Here is a 26,918-nt window from a genome sequence, read left to right as displayed (position 1 = left end):
GGAAGCGAAAATCTTACGGAACAGGCAGATATGGGAGGCAATCGACGAGCGAAAGAAAGCATCAGGAGAACACAGGCAGGCAAAAAATGCACAGTTGTCGCAGGATGAAATAGACAGAAAATTGGAAATATAACGTGAGAAAAAAATCATGGTTCAAATATTAGTTCAAGCAAAGATTAAAGGTGAAAGTGAACATTGGTTGTCAGAAATGCGTGAGAAAAAGAAAGCCGCACATAGAATGTTTTGGAACCACATTAACTTACTGGGAAGGAAGTCGGGAACAGTACAACAACATATCGTTCACCGAAGGTAGAAACAAACTTAAAGGGGACGCGGCATTAAATTACGTTCTAAAAATAACAGCCGAATCATTTCAGGGCAATGGCGAGATGGTCTCTGAGGAGAAAAAAGAGAATGAACGAAAAACAATGGAAAAGGGGTTGGCGCTGAGTAATTTCAACTGGAAGAAATCTGAAGAGAAAATTCCTACACACACAGCCACAGGTTTACACGAGGTTCCCATTAGGCTGATTAATGAGCTAGGACCAAAAAGTAAGGAAGCTCTGTTGAAAGCTGTAGAAAAAAGTCACAGTTTCGCCCTAAGGGCGAAGCAACGAATGCGATAGCAACACAGCAATGTGACACGAAGTAAGGTGAGCGGCTTTGGTAGCAATATCAATTGTAGTAAACATGAGCTGATTAAGTAAGCAGGTGTGCTGCGGCGTAAGTAGACCGACATGAAGAGAGACTCGATGACCACGAGAAGGCGCGTGTGAAACGGTGGTGTTGATGAGAAGCGCTTCCCGTGGGCAGCGCGTGCGAAGGGACACACCTGTAGCGCTGCACTGCCGATCCGGGCAGCATTGCATGTGTAGCGTGCGTTGGAAAATGTGGCCCGACTATTACTAACTGAATGAACAAGCGTGGTGTGAGCGCGCACAAGCAAACATAAATAGATCACACTGAATGACCGCAGACAACGACTGTAAAAACGCTGGCAGCAAGTGCATATACGTCGCAGCGGGCGAAGGTACGTGCGGTCTATCGCTTCAACGGAAACTGAGCGGCGAATGCACAGCGCATAGAAAAGGTCAGAGCCGTGTGGAGATAAGAGACAGTGCGGCCGGCGAGCGACGAGCGCGGTTGTTGGCAGAGTAGAAGTGCGCCCCCCCCCCCCCCCCCGCTCCCTCCGGTGCGGCCGTCCCGCTTCCTTGCTTGCGCGTGGGAGATTGAGTGGGAAGTTCCCTTGCGCCCCATTGCAAGATAGGCCTTTGGTGCCGGAGCGCAGCGTCGCCCTGCCTCCCTCCCTCCCTCCCTCCCATAGCCCCACGCGCGACGGTCGCGTTTGCTTTCCGCCGTGCGTTCGCTCTCCGTGATAGCGCGCGTCCCCCGCACGCTACCGCTCGGGCATACGGCGCGCGGCGATAATGTTATCTATATGGAACCTCACGGCGACGGCGACGACGACGACGACGACGACGGCAGAAATCCAGTTTAAGTGTCCATATAATTGCTATCGCAATAAAATGTTTACGGGATAGGCAAATATCAGACAGATGGCGACAAAGTAGACTGAATTTATATATATAAAGGTAAGGGAGAAAAAGTATACTTCACTCATACAGACCGTTGACCATTAATCGGTAATATACAGGTTATCAATGCAGGCGAATAAATTGAAGCTGCAAGCATGGGCAGAGAATAATGGCACATTGGGAGAACTTCAGAATGGTTTCAGAATCAGTAGTCGTCTGGATGACAATGTATTTGTCCTTACTCAGTGTATTGAAATATCCAGAGAAGAAAGGAGACCGCTTTATGTGGCTTTTTCAGACATTACTGGAGCGTATGACAACGTAGGCCACAACATTTTGTGGGATATTCAGGAAGGGGGAAGTATAGAGAACGGCTGTGCGCAGCTATTGAGCAAGATTTACGAAAAGATTGCGTTTGCGTTCAATGGGAAGAGATGAGCAGCGAGGATAAAGTTGATATCAACAAGGCACTGAGACAGGGTTACCCTTCATCCCCGCTGCTGTTTATGATGTACATCGTGGTGTATGATGTACATGGCGCTAGAAGGAATCAATATCGGATTTAACCTCTCTTACAAACAAGCCGGCACAATATTTGAGCAGCAGCTTCCACGTTTATTTTATGCGGACGAAATTGTGTTGCTTGCTAACAAGCAAAGTGATATGCAACTTCTGGAGAAGAATGTGAAGAATGTGCAATGTGGAGAAGAATATGAGAACTTAGTATTAAAATGTAGCGTTAAAGAATCTGGTTTTATGGCATTCAATGAAAACAGTCAGCAGACAGTCTTGATACAGGGCCAGAAAATACCTCGGGTAAAACAATACAAATACCTGGGTGTAAGGATAAAAGAAGGCAATATATATCTGGAGACAGAAGAAAAAACAATAATAACGAAAGGGAAGCGAAATGCCACCATAATGAAGCACAGAGCGCTATAGGGATACAATAGGTACGAGGTGCTCCGGGATATGTGGAAAGGTGTAATGGTTCCAGGGCTTACATTTGGAAATGCACCTGTTTGCTTGAATTCCGGAGTACAATCAGGACTCGATGGCAACCAAAGGTGAGTGGAACGCCTCGCATTTGGCGCTCACGAGAAGACTACTGAGAAGCTGTGCAGGTTGATATCGGCTCGACAAATTTTGAAGGGAGCCTGAGAGTAAAATTGATTTTGAAGAACGACTGAGGAATATGGGAGAAAGTAAATGGGGTGTAAGAGTGTTCAGGTATTTGTACAATCAAAACATTTCCTCACAATGGAGGAAAAGAACTAGGAAGCTTAACAGCAAGTATGCGACTGGTATGGTCAGCAACACGGCAACAAAGAACGTTGGACGCAAAGTAAGAGAGGCTGAGCCACTGTTATGGGTGACGGTATTGAAAAAGAAACCTGCTATGACTAATTACCTCGAGAACAAAAATGAAATCAGGAAAGAAACAATTTATGATAACTCATAGGGAACCTTCTCACTTTTCGAAGCAAGATCAGGATGCCTTTGAACGCGTAGGTTTAAAGCGAGGTACACCTAGGATGAATACGCATGTGCTTGATGCGGTAAAGCTAGGGAAACGATGAAACATGTTTTAGTGGAATACGAAGAAATCTATCCAGCTGCCAGTCTATGCTCCTCTGACCGTCTTGAAGTCTTTGGGTTCAGGGGCAGCAGGGGGAAAGTAAACATGTCCGCAATACAGATTAGTAAGAGGCGGTGGGAGGTTGGGTGGCAGAAAAGTGGGGGAAAAAAACAACGGAGACGTACAGAAACAGAGTTCCCAGTAATGGTTTAAAAAGTTTGATGCTTGGAATTCTTTGTATTTGTGTGTTTTCTCAAAAATAAAGCTACGACATCAGGCAAAATAATAACAAGAACTGGGTGGCGCAACCCACCACCCCGTTTCAAAGGCGACGTTCATAGCATCCATCCATCCAGCTCCATGGCGGGTACGGGGAACGTCCACCTCCACCAATTAATTTTACGTGTAGGTGATGCCGAAGGCTGTTTACAATTTATTTACACGGAAGCCAACGGAGGCCAAGATGGCGACGCTGTATCAAACGGGAACACGTGGTCTTCCTCCGCTTCAGTGCAGGCACACTGTGGCGACTGTTCCGTATAAATAGCTCGAAAGTTGTGTCATCTTAAGAATCCGCTCCTAGTGGATCCGCTTCGCGAACTCCACGGCTAGAATTTTGAATTGCAATATGGACCGTAATGTAGTTAGTTGAAATCTTAATTACTGAATTTTAGTTAATTAGTCGATTACCCATTTCAATTCTTGTGCATGTAATGTCCGCCTCCTCGAGTAGACCAGCTCATAAACTAGAATTGTGCTGTCTGCCACAGGCAACCTTTAAAATTTTTTCAAAGTGTTCGCTGGAATACCTCGTATACCATCCGTTTATATCATATCTCACAATATCCTATCATATGACTTATACCTCCTGTATATCATGTGTTGAAGTTTACACATGATACAGCACATGATATACCTCCTGTATATCATGTGTTGAAGTTCTATAAATCTTAAGTAATATAATTCTCACTCTAATTGCAATTCTAAAGCAATGCATTCAGCTACCAAGCCCGGAACTAATACATATGAGGCGTGCATTTTCCAAATTATAGGTTTAGCCAACCACTCTTTGGGTTCAGTTACACAAGTTGATACATTCTGTGGAGTGACTAACTTCAAAGTGAAATAATCCGACTTTGTTAGCTATTCTGCAGACAACATTTTATTTACTTACCGTGTGTGTGCTCTTTTTGTTTGTGTTTCACTAGGTTCACTGGCGAAAGAACAACGCATCGACCCGCACATCGACTCCAAAATTGATATCATGTTGGATTTGGGTAAGTAAGACTTAATATCGCCAAATCCCCTCTAGCAAAATGCTTGATGGCAGTACCAATCACGTGACAATAAGGCCTTTCTAGAGTACTCATTCCTGTCGTACCGTTAATTATTTCCCTCACTCAACGAACATGTTGGTTATACGTTATGCAAAGCAAACTGGCAAGAAATGAATGGTCAGCGGCAACCCGCAGATGAACGAGCAGTACCCGGCACGCGCCCGCCCGAACCGCTGTACCTTGAAAGCCACATGCGTCGGGCCACAGTCCGCCAAGCGCCGTGGTTTCGGGCCTTAGTTCAACTTGATGCGAGACGCAGCGCGAAGGGCAATTCGCTCGCTGCTGATGCCGTACTTCCTTACTCCCCCGTTTTGGCAGCGAGTGTCCGCGGTCATCGAGTGAGATGGCATCATGTTCGCTTGTTGGCACGCGAAACCGTGCTTGTTCATAGTATATCTATGCTTACAAGTTTTTACGGCTGATAAAACTATTACGGCGTCGCAAACGATGCTTAGCCTTTCAGGCGAAACTGCGACTTTTAAGGCGGAAGCCTTTGATGGCTCATTGTCAAGGTCACCTGCCGTTAGCAGAAACTGTCACAGCTTTCCGGCCACCTGATTGGTCTCCTCTGTGTCGTGACCTCACTGTCACTGAGCACAGGTGTGTGCGTCCTGATTGGCTCGCGTGCGTGATGTCACTGTCGTCAAGTGCAGGTGTCGGGGTGGTTCGGCGCCGCGCGGGTCTGTCATTTCTTCGTCCTTGCTACAGTTGCTATAGCAACGACGCCTGCTTGCCTATCCGTTTTGTCGTCGGCTCCACTCACGCCCTGACGCCTGTAGCACTCATAGCTGGCATAGCACCGTGTGACGTGCTGTTGTGGCCGTCGGTTTGTATTAGAGCACTGCACGGGCTCGGGATTACCCGAAAGCCCGGGCCCGGCCCGGCCCGTGCGCCGGGCCGGGCCGGGTAGAGCAGTTTTTTCACGGGCTCGGGCCGGGCTCGGGCACGGCGTGTGCTTTTTGACCCGGGCCCGGGCCGGGCTCGGGTTTTTTGATGCGGGCCCGGGCCGGGCTCGGGCTTTCTGCGAGTTATTCTCGGGCTTCTCACCTCTGAAAAACATGTATTTTTCGGCCTCGGGCCGGGTTCGGGCCAGTTTCGAGTCGGGCTCGGGCCGGGCTCGGGCTTAATGTAAAGGGGTGGTGGGCCGGGCCGGGCGGGTAACGTATATAATTTTCGGGCCCGGGCCGGGCCCGGGTCTCGCCATAAAAGTTTTGATCGGGCTCGGGCGGGCCGCCCAATGTAAAAACGGGCCCGGGCCGGGCCGGGCCCGAGCCGCGAAAAGCGGCCCGTGCAGTGCTCTAGTTTGTATGGGTTCCGGGGCGGCGTAAGGCGCATCCAGACACAATGGAGACCAGGAAAGGACTGCCTGACACTTCTTCTTTATTGCTCGAGCCCCCCTCGCGAGCGCGAGTTTGGCGCCGATCTTTGTTTATTTCTCGGCGCCAAGGCGCAAGATACGTACGCACCAGGCGTCGTCTGCTTTCGCTCGTGACATGGCCGGGTTTTGAGACAAGTCGTCCCGACTGCATACAATGCTAAAAACACGACACATAACATTCGCAATGGTACAACAGGAATTAGCTAAAACATAAGCAAACTTAAACAGAATTCATACAACAGTAACTATTTACAAGGGCAAGGTTTGTCGTCCCATTTTTACACGCGGAAATAAATGTAATCACTGGCACTATACTGCACCACACACTTCACTGCATCCAAACGGCGTCAGACACATGTACGGCTTAGTCCGATGCACGAGGTTGTTCCATCTCGGCAATTGGGCTCAGGTAGGGCTTCAATTTCTTCACGTGCACAATATCCGGTCCCCTGTTATCGGCGAGTTCGATCTCGTAGTTGACGGGAGACAGTCTGTTCACTACCTTTTGAGGACCGTTGTACCATGTGGTCGATTTAACACCGGACAGTGGAGCCTTAAGAAGCTCTAGTTGTCCTCTTTCGAACACAGCGTCCTTGCGGTGCTTCTTGAAGTAGTACTTCTGTTTTTCTTCCGCCAGTCTGGTGTACGCGCCCACATGTTCACTAGCTTTTTGCAGTCTTTCGCTCACTACCGCGCCATAACTGGAATCTTCTTTCAGTTTTTCAAGTTCTCGGTGGCTGTAAACAACGTCTAGTGGAAGCACTAGATCTCTACCATAAACTAAGAAGAATGGAGTTTGGCGAACCGTGTCCTGGTACCCGGTGTTGTAACAAAATACAACATATGGGAGTACACCAGCCCACTTTTCTCCCCCAGTGGTAGACATGGCAATCATCTGCTTGATAGTCATGTTAGCCCTTTCGCACAAGCCATTTGCTGCAGGATAATATGCGGTAGTGGCAGCATGTGTGATGCCACAATTTTTGAGGTAATCTTCAGTAGATCGTGCCATCATGTGAGTAAGGCGGTCTGTTATAATCGTGGCTGGGCATCCGTGCTTCAAGACAATTCTGCGCTTAATGAACTTTTGAACTGTCGTGGCTTCTGTATTCCTCAAGGGTTGTGCCTCAACAAACTTTGTGAGGTAGTCAATGGCTACGATGATGCTCGCCCTATCCGACAACATCCCTACCGTGTCTCTGCTAAAGAACGCGAGGTGATTCAGACACAAGTAAAGGAGATGCTCGACGATGGAGTCATTCAACCATCCAGAAGCCCGTGGTCATCGCCAGTTGTTCTAGTGAAGAAGAAGGATGGAACACTACGCTTCTGCGTTGATTACAAGAAGCTAAACAACATAACGCAAAAAGATGTTTACCCGCTCCCTCGGGGCGATGACTCTCTCGACAGGTTGCGGCACGCGAAGTACTTTTCATCCATTGATTTAAAAAGTGGCTTTTGGCAGATTGAGGTTGATAAGCGAGACCGAGAAAAGACGGCGTTTGTAACCCCAGACGGCCTTTATGAATTCCGAGTTCTTCCTTTCGGCCTCTGTTCTGCTTCGGCCGCTTTCCAGAGGATGATGGATACCGTTCTCGCGGGCTTGAAATGGCAAAGCTGCCTTGTTTACCTTGATGATGTAGTCATATTCGCTGACACCTTTGAAGAACACCTGAAGCGTCTAAGAACGGTACTGGAAGCGACTCACTCCGCTGCACTCACGCTGAAACTTCAAAAATGTCAGTTCAGCTATTAAGAGCTAAAATTCCTTGGACATGTCGTGAGTGGACACGGAGTTCGCCCCGACACGGACAAAACTGCAGCCGTCGCCGCTTTTCCTGTTCCATCAAACAAAAGAGCTGTGCGACGTTTCCTTGGCTTGTGCGCTTACTATCGTCCTTTTATTGCCAACTTCGACAAGATATCCGAGCGGCTCACGCGACTCACCCGAGACGATGTACCTTTTGCCTGTACCACAGAGCAAAAGACAGCTTTCGCAGAGCTACGTCAAGCTCGGCTTGCCGGTCCCTACGTGGGACTAGCCGGGTGGCGCGGGGTGTCCCCTGCGTCTTCTCTGGACCTCAATAAAGTTATTTCACTCACTCACTCACTCACTACGACAGCGCATGCAGACAGCACCTGTACATGCCCATTTTGATAAGGCGGCAGATACAGAGGTCCACCCAGATGCTAGCAACGTCGGACTAGGGGCTGTCCTTGTACAACAACATGATCGTGTTGAGCACGTCATAGCTTACGCCAATCGTACTCTCTCTCGAGCCGAGGCCAACTACTCAAGTTACTTAAGAGAAAGAATGCCTGGCAGGTCGTGAGGGCGACGACAAAATTCCGGCTTTACCTCTACGGCCATCCCTTCAAAGTGGTGACTGATCATCACTCGCTGTGCTGGCTGGCAAATCTCGAAGATCCGTCTGGCCGTCTTGCTCGGTGGAGGTTGCGCTTGCAGGAGTTTGACATCAGTATTGTGTACAGGTCCGGGCGCAAACACGAAGACGCCGATTCACTTTCCCGCGCACCTGTGGGACGCCCTGCTCTGAGCTCTGAGGATGACGATGTTTCCTCGGGGCCATTTCTGATTCTGAATTCATGTCCAGGCAGCGAGCATACAAGGAATTAAAGCCTGTTGTCGACTACCTGGAAGGCCGAGGATCTCAACATGCTCGGCATATTGCTCGCGAGTTATCTACCTGTTCCCTCAGAAGGTGCATGCTGTACAAGAAAAATGTCTGTGGCAGTGACAAAGCCTTTCTCCTTGTTGTGCCTACTGACATGCGCGACGACATCTTCTTTGCATGCCACGACGAACCCACGTCAGGACACTTGGGCTATTCGCGGACTCTCGCGTGCGTGCGCCAGCAGTACTACTGGCCACGACTTTCGTCTAGCGTACACCGCTATGTGAAAGGCTGCCGCGAGTGTCAGCGCCGCAAGACACCACCTGTGAAACCTGCGGGCCTACTCCAACCAATTTCACCACCTAGGACCTTGTTCGACCTCGTGGGAATTAACGTTCTAGGACCTTTCTCTTTGTCCTCCGCTGGAAACAAACGGATTATCGTTGCAACAGATTACCTCAGTCGTTACGCCGAGACAAAAGCACTGTCCCGTGGCACGGCTTCCGAAGTCGCAAAGTTTTATTGCGATAGCAATTATATGGACACTTCAACCAGATTTCTGCCGTCGGCGTCGTCGTCGCCGTCGTCGTCACCGTCGCCGTCTCCGTGAGGTTCCGTATAGATAAAATCTTCGCCGCGCGCCGTATGCCCCAGCGGAAGCGTGCCCCGACGCGCGCTATCACGGAGAGCGAACGCACTCAATCTCCCACGCGCAAGCAAGGAAGCGGAAGGCCAGCGCCGGAGGGAGCAGGGGGGGCACTCCTCTGCCAACATCCGCGCTCGTCGCTCGTCCGCACAGTCTCTTATCTCTCCCACGCGCAAGCAAGGAAGCGGAAAGCCAGCGTTGGAGGGAGCGGGGGGGGGGGGGAGGGAGCGCATTTCTACTCTGCCAACAACCGCGCTCGTCGCTCGACCGCACCGTCTCTTGTCTCCACGCGGCTCTGACCTTTATGCACTGTGCATTCGCCGCTCAGTTTCCGTTGAAGCGATAGACCGCAGGATGGTGTTGGGCTGCTGAGCACGAGGTCGCGGGATCGAATCCCGGCCACGGCGGCCGCATTTCGATGGGGGCGAAATGCGAAAACACCCGTGTACTTAGATTTAGGTGCACGTTAAAGAACCCCAGGTGGTCTAAATTTCCGGAGTCCCCCACTACGGCGTGCCTCATAATCAGAACTGGTTTTGGCACGTAAAACCCCATAATTAATTAATTAAATTAATAGACCGCAGGTACCTTCGCCCGGGGCAGCGTATGGGCTTGCTGCCAGCGTTTTGACAGTCGTTGTCTGCAGTCATTCAGTGTGATCTATACATGTTTGTTTGTGCGCGCTCACACCACGCTTGTTCATTCAGTTAGTAATAGTCGGGCCACATTTTCCAACGGACGCTACACATGTAATGCTGCCCGGATCGGCAGTGCAGCGCTACAGGTGTGTCCCTTCGCACGCGCTGCCCACGGGAAGCGCTTCTCATCAACACCACCGTTTCACACGCGCCTTCTCGTGGTCATCGAGTCTCTCTTCATGTCGGTCTACTTACGCCGCAGCACACCTGCTTACTTAATCATCTCATGTTTACTACAATTTATATTGCTACCAAAGCCGCTCACCTTACATCGTATGACATTGCTTTGTTGCTATCGCATTCATTGCTTCGCCCTTAGGGCGAAACTGTGACATATTTTTGTACACCACTTCGTCCTGCGTCATGGCGCGCCATCATGCGTGATCACGTACAGGGGCACATCCTTTACAGCACACATGATCGAGGACATTTTCAGACTGAGCTGCACGAGTCATCGAAGAACAACAGCCTACCATCCACAAACGAATGGACTGACGGAGAGGTTAAACAAAACCATTGCAGACATGCTGTCAATGTATGTGGACGTACAGCATAACACTTGGGATGAGATTCTTCCGTACATCACGTTTGCCTACAATACGGCAATACAGGAAACAACGCGATTTTCACCTTTCCGTCTTGTTGACGGACGCAACGTGCAAACCATGCTTGACGCTGTGCTTCCGTGCGACACAACAGATGAAATTGCTCCAGACGCCGAGCACTACACTCAGTACGCCGAAGAAGCCTGCCAACTGGCTCGCGTAAATATCAGTTATCAGCAAGGTGCCGATGCACGACGTTACAACCTCCGCCGTTGAGAGGTTGCCTACCGCCGCGCCGACCGAGTCTGGGTGTGGACCCCTATTCGACGTCCCGGCTTGTCTGAAAAAATGTCACACTTTCGCCCTAAGGGCGAAGCAATGAATGCGATAGCAACACAGCAATGTCATACGAAGTAAGGTGAGCGGCTTTGGTAGCAATATGAATTGTAGTAAACATGAGCTGATTAAGTAAGCAGGTGTGCTGTGGCGTAAGTAGACCGACATGAAGAGAGACTCGATGACCACGAGGAGGCGCGTGTGAAACGGTGGTGTTGATGATAAGCGCTTCCCGTGGGCAGTGCGTGCGAAGGGACCCACCTGTAGCGCTGCACTGCCGACCCGGGCAGCATTGCATGTGTAGCGTGCGTTGGAAAATGTGGCCCGACTATTACTAACTGATTGAACAAGCGTGGTGTGAGCGCGCACAAACATGAATAGATCACACTGAATGACTGCAGACAACGACTGTCAAAACGCTGGCAGCAAGCGCATATATACGCCGCAGCAGCGGGCGAAGGTACGTGCGGTCTATCGCTTCAACGGAAACTGAGCGGCGAATGCACGGCGCATAAAGGTCAGAGCCGTGTGGAGATAGGAGACGGTGCGGACGAGCGACGAGCGCGGTTGCTGGCAGCGTAGAAGTGCCCCCCCCTCGCTCCCTCCGGCGCTGGCTTCCCGCTTCCTCGCTTGCGCGTGGGAGAGATAAGAGACTGTGCGGACGAGCGACGAGCGCGGTTGTTGGCAGAGAAGTGCCCCCCCCCCTGCTCCCTCCGGCGCTGGCTTTCCGCTTCCTTGCTTGCGCGTGGGAGATTGAGTGCGTTCGCTCTCCTAGCGCGCGTCCCCACACGCTTCCGCTCGGGCATACGGGAACCTCACGGCGACGGCGACGGCGACGGCGACGGCAGAAATCCGGTAGAAGTGTCCATATAATTGCTATCGCAATAAAACTTTTAAGCCGCTATTTCGGACCGTACAAGGTTCTGAAACATGTCAGTGACGTTACTTACGAGGTATTTCCGGACGACGCCTTGTCTTCGCGTCGGCAGCTTCGGCCCGAAATTGTGCATGTCATACGGCTTAAGCCGTACTTCACACAGTAGCTCTTGTGCCGGTGTGGCATCGAGTCGATGCTTTCAGAAGGGGGGGGGGGGCTAATGCCACTCAGCATTTTGGGGAGAAAGCACACGGAGAAGACGAGAAAGTATAGGAAACATGTGAACGGTTTTGAGCCAGGAAAAAACCACCTTGTCATCTTGTTCACCTTGTTGTCCAATCGCGTGACAATATTTATATCTTCTAGAGTTCTTGAATGGTCCTACGATGTCTATCCCAACTGTATGAAAAGGGATGTACACTTCTATTGGTTGTAGTAATCCATAAGGCAGCGATGTCTACATCTTCATCCTCTGACAAAGGTCGCAGTGACTCACATACCGTTTGACATCCGTATAGAGCTTTGGCCAGTAGTACTTCGACCTCAGCGCTTCGAATGTTCTTCTGATGCCCACGTGGCCACCGTAGCTTCCTTCATGCATTTCTCGAAGTGCCTCAGCCTTTCGCTGAGAAGGAAGGCTGAGGAGAAATCGACTGCTGACCGGACCTTGATCTCTCCTGTACAACACATCATTGTGCATCAAAAATGTCTTTTGGGCCCGTTTCCGTTGCTTCTTTGTGTCCAATGCACCATTAAGCAGATCGAGGACTTTAGCACAGAATGCATCCTGACGCTGTTCGTCACCCATGTTGCCACAGTATCGCAGTGGTGGATAGGATAGAGCAAGGATTTGGCCTTTCTCTGGAACAATGGGAGGTGTCTTTGACAGACAATCTAGCGCGCTGTGCAGGATTCCTGATGTGTAGGTGACGTCACAGTCGAACTCCTGCAAAATCAGCGACCAACGGAGGAGACGTTGGTTACCTTCCTTGTAGCGCAAAATTCAGCAAAGGCGTGGTGGTCACTGACAACTTGAAACTTGCGGCCAGCAAGTATGGTCGCAACTGTTCTAATGCTCATTTCACAGCAAGGGCTTCCAGTTCCGTCGAAGAATAATTGACCTCTGCGCCTTTAAGTGCCCTGCTCAGGTATAATACTGGGCGATATCGTCGCTCTTCATCTTCTTGCAGCAACAGACCTCCTATAAGCCGAGACGAGATGCGTCTCTGTGTACTTGCACCCTAACTTTCGTTCTTTCCGAGAATAGCTTGAGGACAGGTGGCGGACATAAAGCGCACTTTAATGTCTCAAAGGCCACTTGCTGATCCTCTTCCCAGGAAAAAGCATAATTCTTCTTTAGGAGGGATCGTAGAGGTGCAGCAGTAACGCTGTAGTTAAGGATAAACCTAATGAAGTACGATGTAAGCCCCGTGAATCACTGGAGTTCCTGTACGGTTCGAGGAGGCTGGAGCATCTGAACAGCTGCCAGTTTTGATGGGTTAGGGCTTTCACCATCTTTTGTGACAACATGCCCAAGGTAATTAATAACAATGCAGACGAAGAAACACTTCTGTGGTTTCAAAGTCAAAGCTGCTTTCTGGGACCTTGAAAAGATGTCCCTCAGGTGCGAAACATAGTCTTCAAATGTCTGACTGAAGACTACGCAATCATCCATGTAGACGAGAGCATTGTCATACTTAATTCCGTCAATAATTGTATCGACGGCTCGATGACACGTGAAAGGAGCACCTTTAAGACCAAATGGCATCCGTAGGAATTCGTAGAGACCTCAAGGTGTAACGAAAGCCATCTTCTGTATGTCATCTGGATGCATGGCAATCTGATAAAAACCAGACACCAAGTCCATGACAGAAAAGTACTTGCTTCCGGTGAGCGCCTGCACGGCATCTTAAATTCTTGGAAAAGGGTGAACAATGTCTTCAGTCACTGCGTTGAGCGGTCGATAATCGACGCACATTCGTGTTGTCCCGTCTTTCTTCGCTACTAGGACCAGCGGTGAAGCCCAAGGACTCCGAGAAGGCCGGATTATGTTGGCATCGATGAGGTCCTTGATCAGACTCTTGACGAGTGACGATATGTATTTACAATAGATGCAGTTACAAGGTGGCCAGGGTAACACAATCTGCCTATCTCCGAGACACTTAAACCTCCTCTTCAGCTCCCAGCGTCATTTTGTCCACAGCGGCACAAACTCGTACATGGCGATATAAAACACAGTCGTCGGCGAAAACACGAATGTTAGAAGAGATGTTAACAGGAAAATAATTTATGTAGATTGAGAAAAGCAGTAGCCCAGTAACGGAGCCTTGGGGCACTTCAAATGTCACATCAATAGACGTAGATTCGGTCGAGCTGCAAGAAACAAACTGGAAGTGAAGTCAAAGAAAGCTTGAAATCCAATGAACCAGCCGAGGATTATTTAGTACAGCGTTAAGTTTCGCAAGGAGTTTAGAATGTAATACTCTGTCAAGTGCTTTCTAGAAGTCTATAAATACAGCGTCAACCTGGTTGCCAAAATCAAGGTTAAGGAAAATGTCATGGGTAAACTGAACTAATTGCGCAGTCGCACTAAAACCACGCCTAAACCCATGCTGTATGTTAGACAGTAGATTATGCGATTCCAAATTTTGCGTGACTGTGATGTCAATGAAATCGGTCTGTTGTTTGACAAAGACTGCTTATCACCAGATTTATAAAGCCGAAACACTTTAGCTAACTTCCATGACGATGGAACAGTGGGAGATGGTAAAGATTTTTGGATTATGACCGTTAGATATCTTGATGACCACAACGAATAGCGAACCAAGAATGCATTGTCTATCCCGTTTGGCCCGGTGAATTTCTTGGTATCCAAATTTATTATAAGGTTAGGAATACCTTCATGGTTTATGTCAACGTCACTGGTTGCTTCACAACAAACTGTATGGTGAGAGAAGGAATGACGTTGTTATCGGGAAAAAAACATGGACTGAAAATACTCTTTGAAAGCATCTGATATTACTGACGGATCGCTAATGACGTCAATATCAATTTTGAAAGTGGCTGAATCATCGTGAGGTAAAATAAAAGTCCAAAATTTACGAGGGCTAGTTATTGACAGATCAGGCAGTTTAACGTGAAAAAAGAAATCTTTCGCCATTTGCAGCGTAAAGTTAAGTTCATTCTTGGCCTTGTGAAACCTGTCCAGGGTTATGGGATCGTTGCTTCGTTTAGAACGTATAAGTGTACGGACACGGCGGGATAAATGCATTATGTCGGGAGTTATCCTGGGAATGTTATCATTACTTTTCTTAGTTTTATTGGGCACAAATCTTAGGACACATGACTTCACAAGATCCTCAAAGTAATTAACTAGACAATTTACATCCTGCCTTTCTGACAGAGAACAAAACCTTATCGAAATGATCAGCTAAGAGATCAGTAATGGAATTGTCCGTAAGAGTGAAGTCAGGAAAGCTAGTAAACGTATAGGGCGATTTGGAGGTTCGACAAGAGAGTGATACCAAAATGCCCTTAGCATCTGAGAGTTCCTCAGTTACCTCACAAGACAAATCGTCTTTTGGTAGGTCAGCGTTCCAGGATGACATTTAACCTAGTTGTACCAGAAACAACTTGAGTGTGCCCAAAGGACAAAGAAAAATTTATTATTTCATTACAAATTGCCACATCGCGACCTGTTGCATTAATGATGACCAGTGGATGCGAGGATCGTTGAAATAACCCATGCAGATAAATCGTGACGTAGCATTGTTAGCCTGGCACAGGAAATTTCCAATAGTATGAAGGATATCAAGGGAAGAACTAAGCGGACGATATATAACGCTAGTTACAATAAACTGATTATTCAGGAAAATTTTTGACCATACGGATTCTGTATCTGAGGTTCAAGGCAAAACTGAGAAACGAACATCCGAACGAATACGCAATGCGACGCAGCCGCCAATGCCATGAATCCTGTCTAGGCGCACGGCAATAAAACCGGGAGGAGTAAACTTGGAGTCATAAATATTACTATGTAGTCAGGACTTAGTGATGCCAATAACATGAGGGGGACAGACAGAAATGAAAGACAGTCAGTCTGGAAGTTTTTAAACAATACTGCGAGGCGGTAATGTTCAAAACGGTGCGGCTATGCAGATGGCCAGAACGAGGTCCGGTAGAGGATGAGCCGGGAGTCGAAGACAGAGGCACGTACGATAATGGCTGATTAGATACTTTTGCTAATTTCTTTGAAATGTCATCTCATTTATAACGAACCTCGTCAATGAACCCATGATCGCATCTTACCTTGGTGAAAGAGCAGTTATGAAAGGGAGTTGCTGCTTCTCAGGTTTTTTTCCGAATAGATCTAATCCTTGCAGAGAATTCTTCTCTAATGAAGAAATTTGAGCCTTGAGTTTATGTGTTCTTTAGAACCGCGGTTTTGTCGTCCAAGCCAGAAAACTTCGGAATAATGGGGCAATTGTGAGCAGCACGTGCTCTACCAAGCCTGTAAACGCGTTCAGTGTGAGGACAGCTAATATTCAAGGTCTCGGTAAATATAGACGTGACTTTGGACAACAGAATGGCAGAGTGTTCATTGTCATGTTCCATAACACCGTGTAATATAAGATTATTTCTTCGAAAAGGGTTTTCTAGATCATCATTTTTAAGACCAGCTTAGCAATTTTAGTCTATTGAAATGGCTTAATGTCGGCGGCGTATCGCGCCAAATCATTTTGCGCAACCAGTAGTTTAGATAACATTTCGGATACAGAAAGATCATGAGTTTCATGGCATACCGGAGGAGAATGCACATCAGCTGCCTCATAGACATCGGAGTTGGAACCAATCACACTCCTGGTTCCAGGTTTATTACGAAATTGATTGTTTCACTGGCATTCCCCGACATTTTCGGAGGACGCGGATTGAGACCCATATCACCACTCAGGATAGGGCGATTTGTGCAATATATAACGTGCATGCACCATGTAACAAGACTATGTGTGCAAGGAAGCAGCAGCAGGAAACGATCATCAGATCGGATACATTGAGGGTTGGAATAATAATGTACCTGCATGAAGAGCAAGCATCGATTAAACATCGCTAAGGTGCTGCTGCAGCCTGGCCCACTGAAGAATGGATCGATGCGCAGGAAATTTATACTCTTCGTGGCTGACGTTACGGACCAGTGGTTGTCGACGTATGGCTGATCGCCGGTGAGGCTGGTCGCCGGGGTGACGGACATACAGAAGTTTGCAGACGGAGATGCCGGAGCTATCACATATCGTAGTGATATGATAGTCCAAGACCAAGCCCTCGGTGACATCCACGTTCCCCGTCAGAAATGACGGAGCAAGGTCAGACTAAGCTAATACAGGGCACGTGACGTCCCAGAAGTTGTGGTCCGCAACGCAGCCGAGGCACGGCAATGGAGACTTTGGTCTATGGAGACTTTAGCATATGGAGACTCGTTTATGGAGACTTTCCTTGGACGGGCGGCGCAGTTGCCGACATTTCTAGTTGGCCCCTTAATGCTGGCTCCTAACAGCAGACCACTACATCGCGACGCGCATGCCTTTCGTACGGGCGCTTCGGTCATGGATATAAAACCTGCCCGAATGTGCCCCGTCAAGCCATCCAATACCAAACGTGGCCGCTTCCAACAGTAGAGGTCCGCATTGGCGGCATCGGGGAGCTTACGGCTCTTGTTGATATACTGAAGATCAGCGTACGGCATTGCTTTGACGCCACACCCACTCACCCTCCAGCCGTGAACCGAGGCACTCCTGCGGGGCCTAGGTGATTGCGTATTGCCTATCGGTGCTCTGAACCTACAGCTCCACACCAAAGCCGGGAGCAAGTTCTTTGCCGCAGTTCTCGCCTCCGAGGACCTGCCTGCTGAAACGGCTCTGGGAGCTGACTACCTCCTCTCTAGTGAGCAGCGGAGGGTCCACCTCCGCTGCTTGACTCCGAATGCTCTGTTCGCTCAAGATTCCCAAGGTGAAGTGGCAACTCTGCATTCACTATCACCTGTACACAAAATCACGGATCCTTTTTTGCCGGTAGTCCTGTGCAGCTTCCGAGTACCACCTTGCTAGAACACCATATACCAAGGCCCAACGTACCGACAAAGACTTAGTGCCGGTTGTGGATTCCCTAACAGGTGTGGGGGACAAGTCCAAGTTTCATTTACGCGAAGTTACATTGTATCACCTTATTTGCTGAACAAGGAAGACGAACTCCACCTTTTGGTCAATCCTAACTCCTTACGCTCCAGCATTTTGCGTGCCATCCATGATACAACCGAAGGAGCCAACGTGGGATATCGAGCCACCTTGCGCAAGGCACAGGAGCGATTTTGGTGGCCCAGAAGAGGCAGAAATGTGCGTTCGTATGTCCCAGGCTGTGAGGTATACCAACAGACCAAACGGCGTCCCGGGTGTCAACATGAATACCTTATCCGTATCACGCCCCCTGAGAAAATATTCCACATTGTGGAAATAGATCCTTTTCTAAGAACGGTAGCGGGTAACCAATATATTATACTCGTTGTGGATCGTTTGTCAAAGTTCACAGAGGTCGTTGGTGTGCCCTCGTTTGCCGTCAGCTGCGTCGTACTGTTCCTACGGGACCGCTTCGAATGGCGACCCGGCCTCCCTAGAGGACCATCTCCGGCAGGTCGACCACGTTTCGCAGCCGCGAACTCCGCACTTATTCACAACTATAGCTGGGGTTGAGCACCACTTCGCGTCAGCGTACCACCCACAAGCGAATGGTCTGACACAGAGTTCAAAACAAACTATCCAAGCTCGACTCGTACCTTATTGTCAAACAGCAAGCCAGGTGAAGCCGATTGATAAAAGCACCTTCAAGCGGCTGCATACGCAATTAACAAAACATTACATAACTCCACAGGCACTTCCCCTTAGGAGATTGTGTACGGCCAACTTCCAACGCTTGGCACTACACTCAGCTCGGACACGCCTGTAAAAGTGAGACGTTCCATTGCACATTAGACGGTTTGCCGCAAAAGCTCGCCACAGTTGCGCAAAAGGATTGTACAACAGGCGCGAAAACGGTACCATGACCGCCGCCACCGTCCGGCACCGCAATACAATATCGTGCGACGAGGTGTGGGTGCAACGTGGTGCACCATCACCTTTAAAGAAATTAGGCGCACAGTTTGAAGCGCCCTTCATTACCCAGCTAGCACAAAAGAGATATAATCATTCTTATTCACGGATATTTCGCTTTGACCGTCAAAAATCTAGATTGAAGAAGTCAACATCGAGAAGGATTCAATTGGGATGGAAAAATCTTGCTATAAGGCGGATTTTAGAAGACGTTTAAAATCGCTTGTTCTAGCAGCCTACAATTATTGATTTTTTGTTGTTGTTTTCTTTGTTCTGCTTTTTGGCGGGAAAAACGGACGTTGGTTTTTGCTTTTGCTTCGCCTTGTTAGAAGAGAGTGCAATCAACCCAGGCGGGGGTGTTTGCATTGTGGTGAGTGAGCACTGAAGGGGCAGCCGCTTGCTCTTTATGCTCATAATGAAGTCCACAATAAAGAAGAAAAGTTACGCTGACCTTGCAGACCGTCAGAAGAGGCGTAGAGTTAATGACGAACCGATATCTGCCAGTCGTGTTGCCGCGAGTACCGTCCAATAAGTATCATGGTAGGTTAATGAAAGTAGTAACCATGCTTCTAGTGAAGTATCCTCGCCACATGAGGATGCTCAATCCAAGGACAGTTTTCACGAAAGTGACCTTGCCTTGAAAGGAGAAAATGAAGAAGCACATACGCAAGACATTTCTAGAGAATATTTTGTTCCACAAAACGACCCTCCTATGAGCGCGGGCATCGAAAATAGAGGTTCTTCGGACTATGCATCATAATCTGTAGAAAATCAGGCAAGTCTTTGTCCACGTAAATGTGTGGAATTTCAAGGATGGCTTGCATCGTGGGTTACACAAGTCACCGAATTCCGCTTGTCGCAGTTTCTGAACTTCTCCGGAAACAAAGCACCACTTTCGGCGTTGATTTTGTCATCGACGCGAGGACATTGTTGAACAGTCCTCGATACACTTCAACGCGATCTGTGCCTCCTGGCAAATATTGCCAATTTTCTTTGAAGGAAAATTTAGAACGCATGATTTCTGTGTTCCTGAGTGCCTGTCGAGGGTAGATCCCTTGACAACGCTCAGAGAATTTTAAATGACAATGTCAGCCAAGTTGGACTAACGGTTCAAACTGTAAAATGTTTTGTTTGTCGCAGTTTTCGTTTTGTCTGTTTGGTTAACCTGTTTTACTTTGACCGAAAGGAAGAAAAAGACACCCTAGTCTAGTTGCTAGAGAACCAGCTGCTGTGCCCCACGGCAGAGGTTCGATTCCATTACAGGTTGCACATCACTTTTTTGTATTATAAAGCGAGTTAGGAACCTACCTACCTACCGCAAAGTGCCGAGAATGAGGCATTAAAAAGTTCGACTTTTGTTATTTCAAATTATCTTTGTAAGGTGGCGCTAGCATTGTGGTAGCAGCCGCATTTTGTATTTTCTTAGTTAAATTAGCTAGCATTTCTGTGCTTCAGGTACCGAGTACGAAGCCACACTGAGTATTTTTCTATTGCACCAGCGTGTGTCGCAAGAGGATGCAGCGCCGCGACGTATCATAGCGGCTACCTGACAAAGCGAGGAGTGGCGTGACGGCTCATCGGCGTCATCGCTTGCGCCGATGCAGTCTGAGCAGCCGAGCTGACTGCGCTCTCCGCGCAGCTTCCCTCCAGATTGCGTAACTTTTGAACCCGCCGTTACATTCACCGTTATTTTTGTCAGGACCAGCCGTTAAGTTCCTGACGCGTATTCGTTCATGAACTACGGAGCGCCAGACTGCCTTCCACATCTTCTTTGCTCACGTAAGTAGTCACTGCCACTTTGACACCTGTCGTGTTTAATTATTTACGGTTTTCGGGCGGGAGTTTTAGGTGGAAGTTTTAGGCGGTAATGAAGTTTCGCAATGAAAGCGCCTTGATTTGAACTGGAATCTCTAATATTGTTTAAGAGGCATGTTTACGTCTTCGTACGTTTCTTTTATTGTGTGCGTATTCAGGTTTGCCAAAGGTGTCTAAAATTACCTCTGTGACGTTTCGTTGACCATTGATCGTTAGGATGACGATGACATTCCCGTTTGGTGCAGAATGATGAGACGTGCTACGATCTTCACGTAGCCACAGAATTCTTCCGTCAACGCTCTTGTGCGAGATCACTCGTGTGTTTTTCCGAGCGTGAAAGATGCCCGCGAATACACGCAAAATTGTCGAACGACTGGCCGCTCGAGGCAGTTTGCGTGTATTGGCAGGCATGTTTCACACTTGGAAAAACACTTTATGTAGCTCATATTGAGAAACAGAAAGCGGTATCAGGGGTTTCTCATGTTGCTTTACAATCTTCTCATTGACACTTTTCATCTAACTATAGTAAGTGAGAAGTTAATCAATTAATTGGAACTAATTATCTAACTAGGCGGAATGCAAAGAATAATCTGAGTATCTCCAACATTACCTTGGTTCTGTCCTGGTACGTGGCACTTGCATATTTTTAGTATGGCTAAAGTTAAATGAAACACCCTGTATGTAGTGCACTGTTGCCTTGTTTTTTGTAACATAATCCGACAGTGTAGCTATTTACAGCATCTTTTTTTAGGATACCTAACATTTTTTGGCTTCAGTCATGCAACAAATAAATTTTGAGGTCGCACTGGCGTTTTCTTTTTCCAAGTCTGTGCAGTAACAAAATTCTGTTAAAAAAAGAAAAATTCCAATATACAGTTGTAATAGGCACTGCTGTTACATTATAAACATAGATACTCCGAATTTATCAGCATAACAATAAAGAGTTTTTTTTTTTTGTAACCCAGTATGCAGGCACATACCTACGTGCAAGAGAGAAGGCGCGTGAGGGTGAAGACACCGATCATGTACCCTCTACAGGTGCCGAAAGGGGCAGACGAAAACGCCGCCGCCCAAAGGGCCACCACGAAACTCCTGAACTCCAAGAACCCAGGTAATTGTTATTTCATATTAAAGTCGTACAAATTAAATTTTCAGCGTGACACATATACAGTCGTATCTCGATAATTCGAACTCGAAGGAGCCCGAAAGTTTGTTCGAATTAAAGGAAGGACTTATTTCTGAAGTATTCGTGCACCACAGCACGACGTACGAATGGAGTCATTATATATCACGGCGCGCAAGCAGATGGCGAGTAGGGGCCACGAGACTGCCCACGTCGGCCAACGCTCGCAGAAAACGATGCTGTAGGGAGCGGGCGGCGCCAGCACGGCGGCGCCGGGCGCGCGCGGACATGTCGAAGGTGAGGGAGGAGGGCGTCAGGTAAGCTGATTTGGCTTCAGCAGAGGTGACCCCGTCGCTTCGGTGGCTCCCCTCACTCTCCCTCTCAGCTCCCTCGTAGCTCCCCCACCTTCGACTGTCTCCGTGCGCGCCCGCCGCCGGCCCGGCGCCAGCTTAACCCTCTCCCTTTCTTTTCCTGCCGTTGAAGCGAGCGTTGGCCGGACTGGGCCTCCGTCGTTGCTTCCCTCGGCGTCGCAGCCGCAGCGTTGAGACATCGACTCGAACACGCGTGTTACGGCGCGACGACGTAACGGCGACCTTGCCATTTGAGAGAGAGAAATTTACGCCGCGGTTCTTTTTCTTTTATTGCGATAGAAATTATATGGGCACTCCAAGCGCATTTTTGCCGCCGTCGTCGTCGCCGTGATATTCCGTATAAAGTGCAACGGCGATGAAATCGTCGCCGCGCGCCATGTGTGGGTGTGGGCACATTTCGGTGTAAGCAATAAATTGCATATGCAAGCACTCTAGATCACAATTGATTTATAAACTGCACGAGCTTAACCTTTAACCCATTGCGTAACTATAAATGTCACCAAGGTCAAAGTTAGTGAAACTGGGTGGAAAATTACGGCTTATGTTCCCACCTTGTGTGTGGATGACTCACTGTTTTTGTAAAAAAATTCTTTACAAGTGCTTGGCAATGTTATTTATTGTGTGGAGGTTCTCAAACAGGCAAGTCATAGGCGTGCAACATTTTAATGGTTTAATTACAAGCAACTGAAGTTCTTACTGTATATGCTTGAAGCAGCCGTACTGCAAATAGTCGCTGTTACTCAAGGTTGCACTCGTCTGCTGTCTTTTATTTTTTAAGGAATCGCAATATATTTGCTCAATTTGAAGTATGCGATGTGTTTGATAGACTGGTGTTTAGGTATATACTCAAGCCTGCGCCATTTCTGAATTGGCTATGTGATCTGTGGCAAATAAAATTGGGGTGGTGTAACAATGCTGTCACACTGAAGCTGTGCCTTTGCAGAGCCGCACTTACCTCTTTTCTCGTACAACATTATCAGAAATGCATTATCTATTCCTTTCTTTGAATGCTAATTGGCACCTACTTCGCACATGTTTAGGAGGCTGCTGTCATCTACCAGTCGCCAACTAGTCAAGACAACAGCCTCCTGAAAGCTAGCAAAATAGCCGACAGTTACACTGGTTGGCGATTGTACATGCAACACCTTCAGTTAGATGTAAAGTGTGTCTTCAAGGCAACAGAAGGGAATTTCACTTGTGATCGGTTAATGTTAGAACCATGTTAAAGGTGGAATGCTCGAAAACTGTGTGCTTGGACCAATATATTGTAGTGCTGCCCATTGCCAAGATATATTGCAGTGCTTATTGCCAGTGCATTGAAAAACTATGCGTTCACTAAGAAAAGTGTGCTTCAATTAACATACGTTTTACACATGCCTAATGTTTTTGCAGTAAGAAGACCTGCTGAATTAAGGAGCTACAGCCCAGCAGCCTGTTCGAAACCAGGTTTCTCAAGGTCGATACCTGTAATGGACGTTACTCGGAGGCACTCATTTAATGTTGATTGCTAGCTTGTCTAGTCGTGTTTACTTGCAATAAAAAATGTTATTGCTTTATGTGTTTCGTGTATTGCACAAGCGCAAACCTGCATGCCACAGGCCGGCGAAACGCCGCACGGGCATGGGGAGAGGGAAGGAAAGGGAGACGAGGGGGGCGCTAGAGGGGAGGGTGAAAGAAAACGGATGTCAAAATCCTGATTGTAGCAGGATTGAATCTGTATTTTTTAAATGCTTCTAATGGTCTTGCAAAATCCCATTTCAAGACAGGATTTTTCGAAACTACTTTAAGCAGGATTCTAGAACTTCTTGCAATAGTCATATCCGCCGGACATTAGCAACGATATACGACCGTTTATCACCTTCTAAACGGACTGCACGGATTTTTAGTGCGTCTTTCAGACGTTCATTTAGTCTTGGCGAATCGGTATGGAAGCAGTTTTCTATCGCTTTTGTGCTAGCTGGGTATTACCGCACACGTGGGCAAAAACACTTGGTGTGTGTGGTCCGCAGCATCTGACTGGCACGCAGACAAGATAAAGCGATACACCTTTCCTGTGAATGTGCCACGTATTAACAATTGCGTCCGTCGGCAAACCTAAAAACTGCGTCACGGCACAATTTCCGTCAAGGTCACCAGCTAGCATAGACACCTAAGGCACTCACCTAATTAAACGTGCAGCAGCTTCTGTGAAAACGCGTGTAACTTTCGTCTTCTACCGATTCCTCTGAAAGAGGGATCAACCACATTTTTAATGGTAAATCGCAGTCCGTTCATTTTATAGCTGTGCTCTCCTTCGCAAGAAATCGAACTGAACGAGTTGATCCAATTTTCATTTATGTGGAATGGTGTTTGTATATTACAAGGTTCAGAAGGTCGACTGAAAGTATTGGAGAGAGATATTTTGAAGACGGCAAGTTTGGCCGGATAAGCTGAGAATCTGGTTTGCCACACAGCAGAGCCGGAAAAAGAAGGAGCAGGTCGATTCGACTAATTGCGGTGAACGATGTAGATCGCTTTGCAAATTCCGTGCTTGAACGTTCCTTGTATGTATATTTTAAGGGTGTGTGAGTCAAGATAGCGGGGTCTCATAGGTACAGACCCATGTGTCGTCAGGGTTCAGTCGTGCGTTGATGTTGCTCAGCTGTACGCTTCTATAGAAGTTATACCGGCTAGTCCCAACACTAGCCTTTCAGTTTGAATATAGTAGGAGCATCACACACCAGATTGGGTCGGTTTGCAGGCGGCGAGTGTCTCAGCAAATAATCCTTGATTGGCGACACGAACGATTCGCTTAAAATTTCCGTTGTTTAAAGCACATGTTGCGACAATGAAGTGTCTAGTATTTTCTGTGCTACGTTGGAAATAGGTGTTTCGCATCACCGCTTCCAAAGCTTTTGTATCTAAGACTCACTTTTACCTAAAACTGGCTACATATATTTGAGTCCGACGAGCGTGAGTGCTCTGGACGCTACCAATGTCATATGATATTAAACCTTTTTCGCCACGCATTCACCTTTCCGTGCCTATTCAATGTCAGATATTTTATTATATTGTCAAAGTATTTTTTTCACACGCAGCAGATGTAACTAATGCAAGTTTCATCTGTTTTTAGCTCCGGGCCCCAATGATGTTATTGACAAAAAACCAGAACCAGGATATAACGGTGAGTACAGCCTATGCAACGTCTCAGTGGCAACATTCATCCAAATATAACGCTGACCTGGCGAAAACGTGGTTCTTCATAACGGGTTATCGTCCAGCTTAAAGTGCTTCGTAGCTACTGTTCGTTCAGCCCTTAATAGAGTTTTGGCGTATTTGCTTATTTTACTTTTAGTAAACATACTAATTGCACTCTTTTCTGAGATTGGTTTTTTTAGCAAGCTCAATTTTTTCAAGTAACATATGTGTCACTAATAGGCTGTCTCTTACCTTTACTAGAAATGTTAAAACACGTCAAGCCGTAAGTAGATTATAAAACGTTGAGCACATGGTTGATGTCCTAGAAGAAATATTTTGTGATCATTGGTTGAATTCTTTTCTATCTCTGAGTGCAAATATATATTTCATTTAACAATATCATTGTACATAAGTAGCTACAACGGAGTGCCAGTGCCTAGTGCTTGTTATTATAACGCAGTCGCAGATAATTTAGCAAGGATGCCTTTAAGATGTAGAGATAAAAGGAAATTGTATTATAATATTCATGTGACTACGTAGCCAAACTTACGATTTCACGTTTCAATAAAGGATCGTCAATTACCATGGGTCTGCATATGTACGTGTCTTGTTGGCTTTAATGACGATAAGAAAAAAAGCTGGAGCGTCAGGACAATGTGCACTTTATTGCGACCAGAAGCTGCACTGCAAGAACGCTTTCCGAGTTAAGATGAAGCTGTGGGTAGGAAGATCCTCTCATTAGCTTCTGCTACAAAATATTACTTTTTTAAGAAAAACAAATTGTTCTCGCATTATAACGGCAAAAACCATATTGCTTGCTAAAAATGCTCAGCTGTACGTGATAATTCATTCGCAAAATTATCCAGCAGTTTTAGTAGCCGACGTGCGATTTCCCGCCAGTTTTTTTTTTTCTTTTGCGCCGGCAACTACTTTAGAAATGGGAATTTTACTGAGCCTGCATAATGTACTGGTATGATCTTTATCTTCTTTAGGAACTGGCATCTCGGGTGCCCCACGTTCAAAAGGCACTCTGACCACGCAATTGCATTGCGGTGACTGCAGCTGCAAGCTTCCTATAGATATAGCTTATTATGGACCACAACAGGGCTGTACTCTAGAGGTGCAAAAATTAAGTTGTTCTTGCAAAAGGAGCAGCTGCTATATGAACCAAGTTGCGAAGTGCCTGCAAAAGTTCGCCTCCGGAAGATGTAAAGAGGGGCAAGGGTTACGAGCCACTTGCTACTAATCTCGCAATAAAGACCTGGTTATCAAACTCTGGAATTGTGGTGTCTTTTCTTGGCTTCCACGCCGAATTTTCAAGCAATATCACACACACATGGAGGAATCCCTGTAGTCCAAAGACAGGTATATATTACCGCTGCGGGCGCTTCAATTCGATAAAGATTAATTAGCATGCTATAGTGGTCGCGATATACGACGCTCTATACAGCCGCGTGTATACGAGCGGCAGAACGCACGTCAGCACGCAACGAACCCAGAGGTGCCAACTGTCTTTCGCGTGTTGTGCGCAACATGGTGCTGGCACTGCAATCGGGAGCGCGCTTAGGGCACTCTAAAACATCAAGGGGCTTTAGGCCGCTCCGCTGCAAGCCCCCCCGTGGAGGAGAAGTACGTTTTATTAGGTGCGTTTCGCGTCGATTCAATCGCTTAGCATTCGGGAAGTGGAACCGAAACAGATGGGTTCGGCATGAACGCAGGTTTTACGCGG

At 47.5% G+C, this 26,918-nt stretch overlaps 1 protein-coding gene and 1 long non-coding RNA gene across 3 annotated transcripts in view; both read left to right on the top strand.

The window, feature by feature from the left end:
- The window catches only part of LOC119448250 (uncharacterized), a 76,785-nt gene extending 50,320 nt beyond the window's left edge, over positions 1 to 26,465 (top strand). Inside the window, exons 3-5 of one of the 2 annotated variants that reach the window (XM_049665987.1) lie at positions 4,323 to 4,391; positions 25,125 to 25,175; positions 26,182 to 26,465. In XM_049665987.1, coding sequence (XP_049521944.1) covers positions 4,323 to 4,391; positions 25,125 to 25,175; positions 26,182 to 26,435 — 374 coding nt within the window. In that variant the 3' untranslated portion in view covers positions 26,436 to 26,465. The remainder of the gene's footprint in view (positions 1 to 4,322; positions 4,392 to 25,124; positions 25,176 to 26,181) is intronic. The other variant, XM_049665988.1, reaches the window with a different exon arrangement.
- Positions 20,440 to 23,459, top strand: LOC125944766 (uncharacterized). The gene is made up of 3 exons (XR_007466472.1): positions 20,440 to 20,482; positions 21,491 to 21,629; positions 23,405 to 23,459. It is a non-coding gene; the product is annotated as an uncharacterized LOC125944766 (long non-coding RNA).
- Positions 26,466 to 26,918: the final 453 nt, after the last annotated feature.

This window comes from Dermacentor silvarum, chromosome 4 (genome assembly GCF_013339745.2).
Source record: "Dermacentor silvarum isolate Dsil-2018 chromosome 4, BIME_Dsil_1.4, whole genome shotgun sequence".
Classification (NCBI taxonomy): domain Eukaryota; kingdom Metazoa; phylum Arthropoda; class Arachnida; order Ixodida; family Ixodidae; genus Dermacentor; species Dermacentor silvarum.
This window is presented reverse-complemented; position numbering and strand designations above follow the sequence as displayed.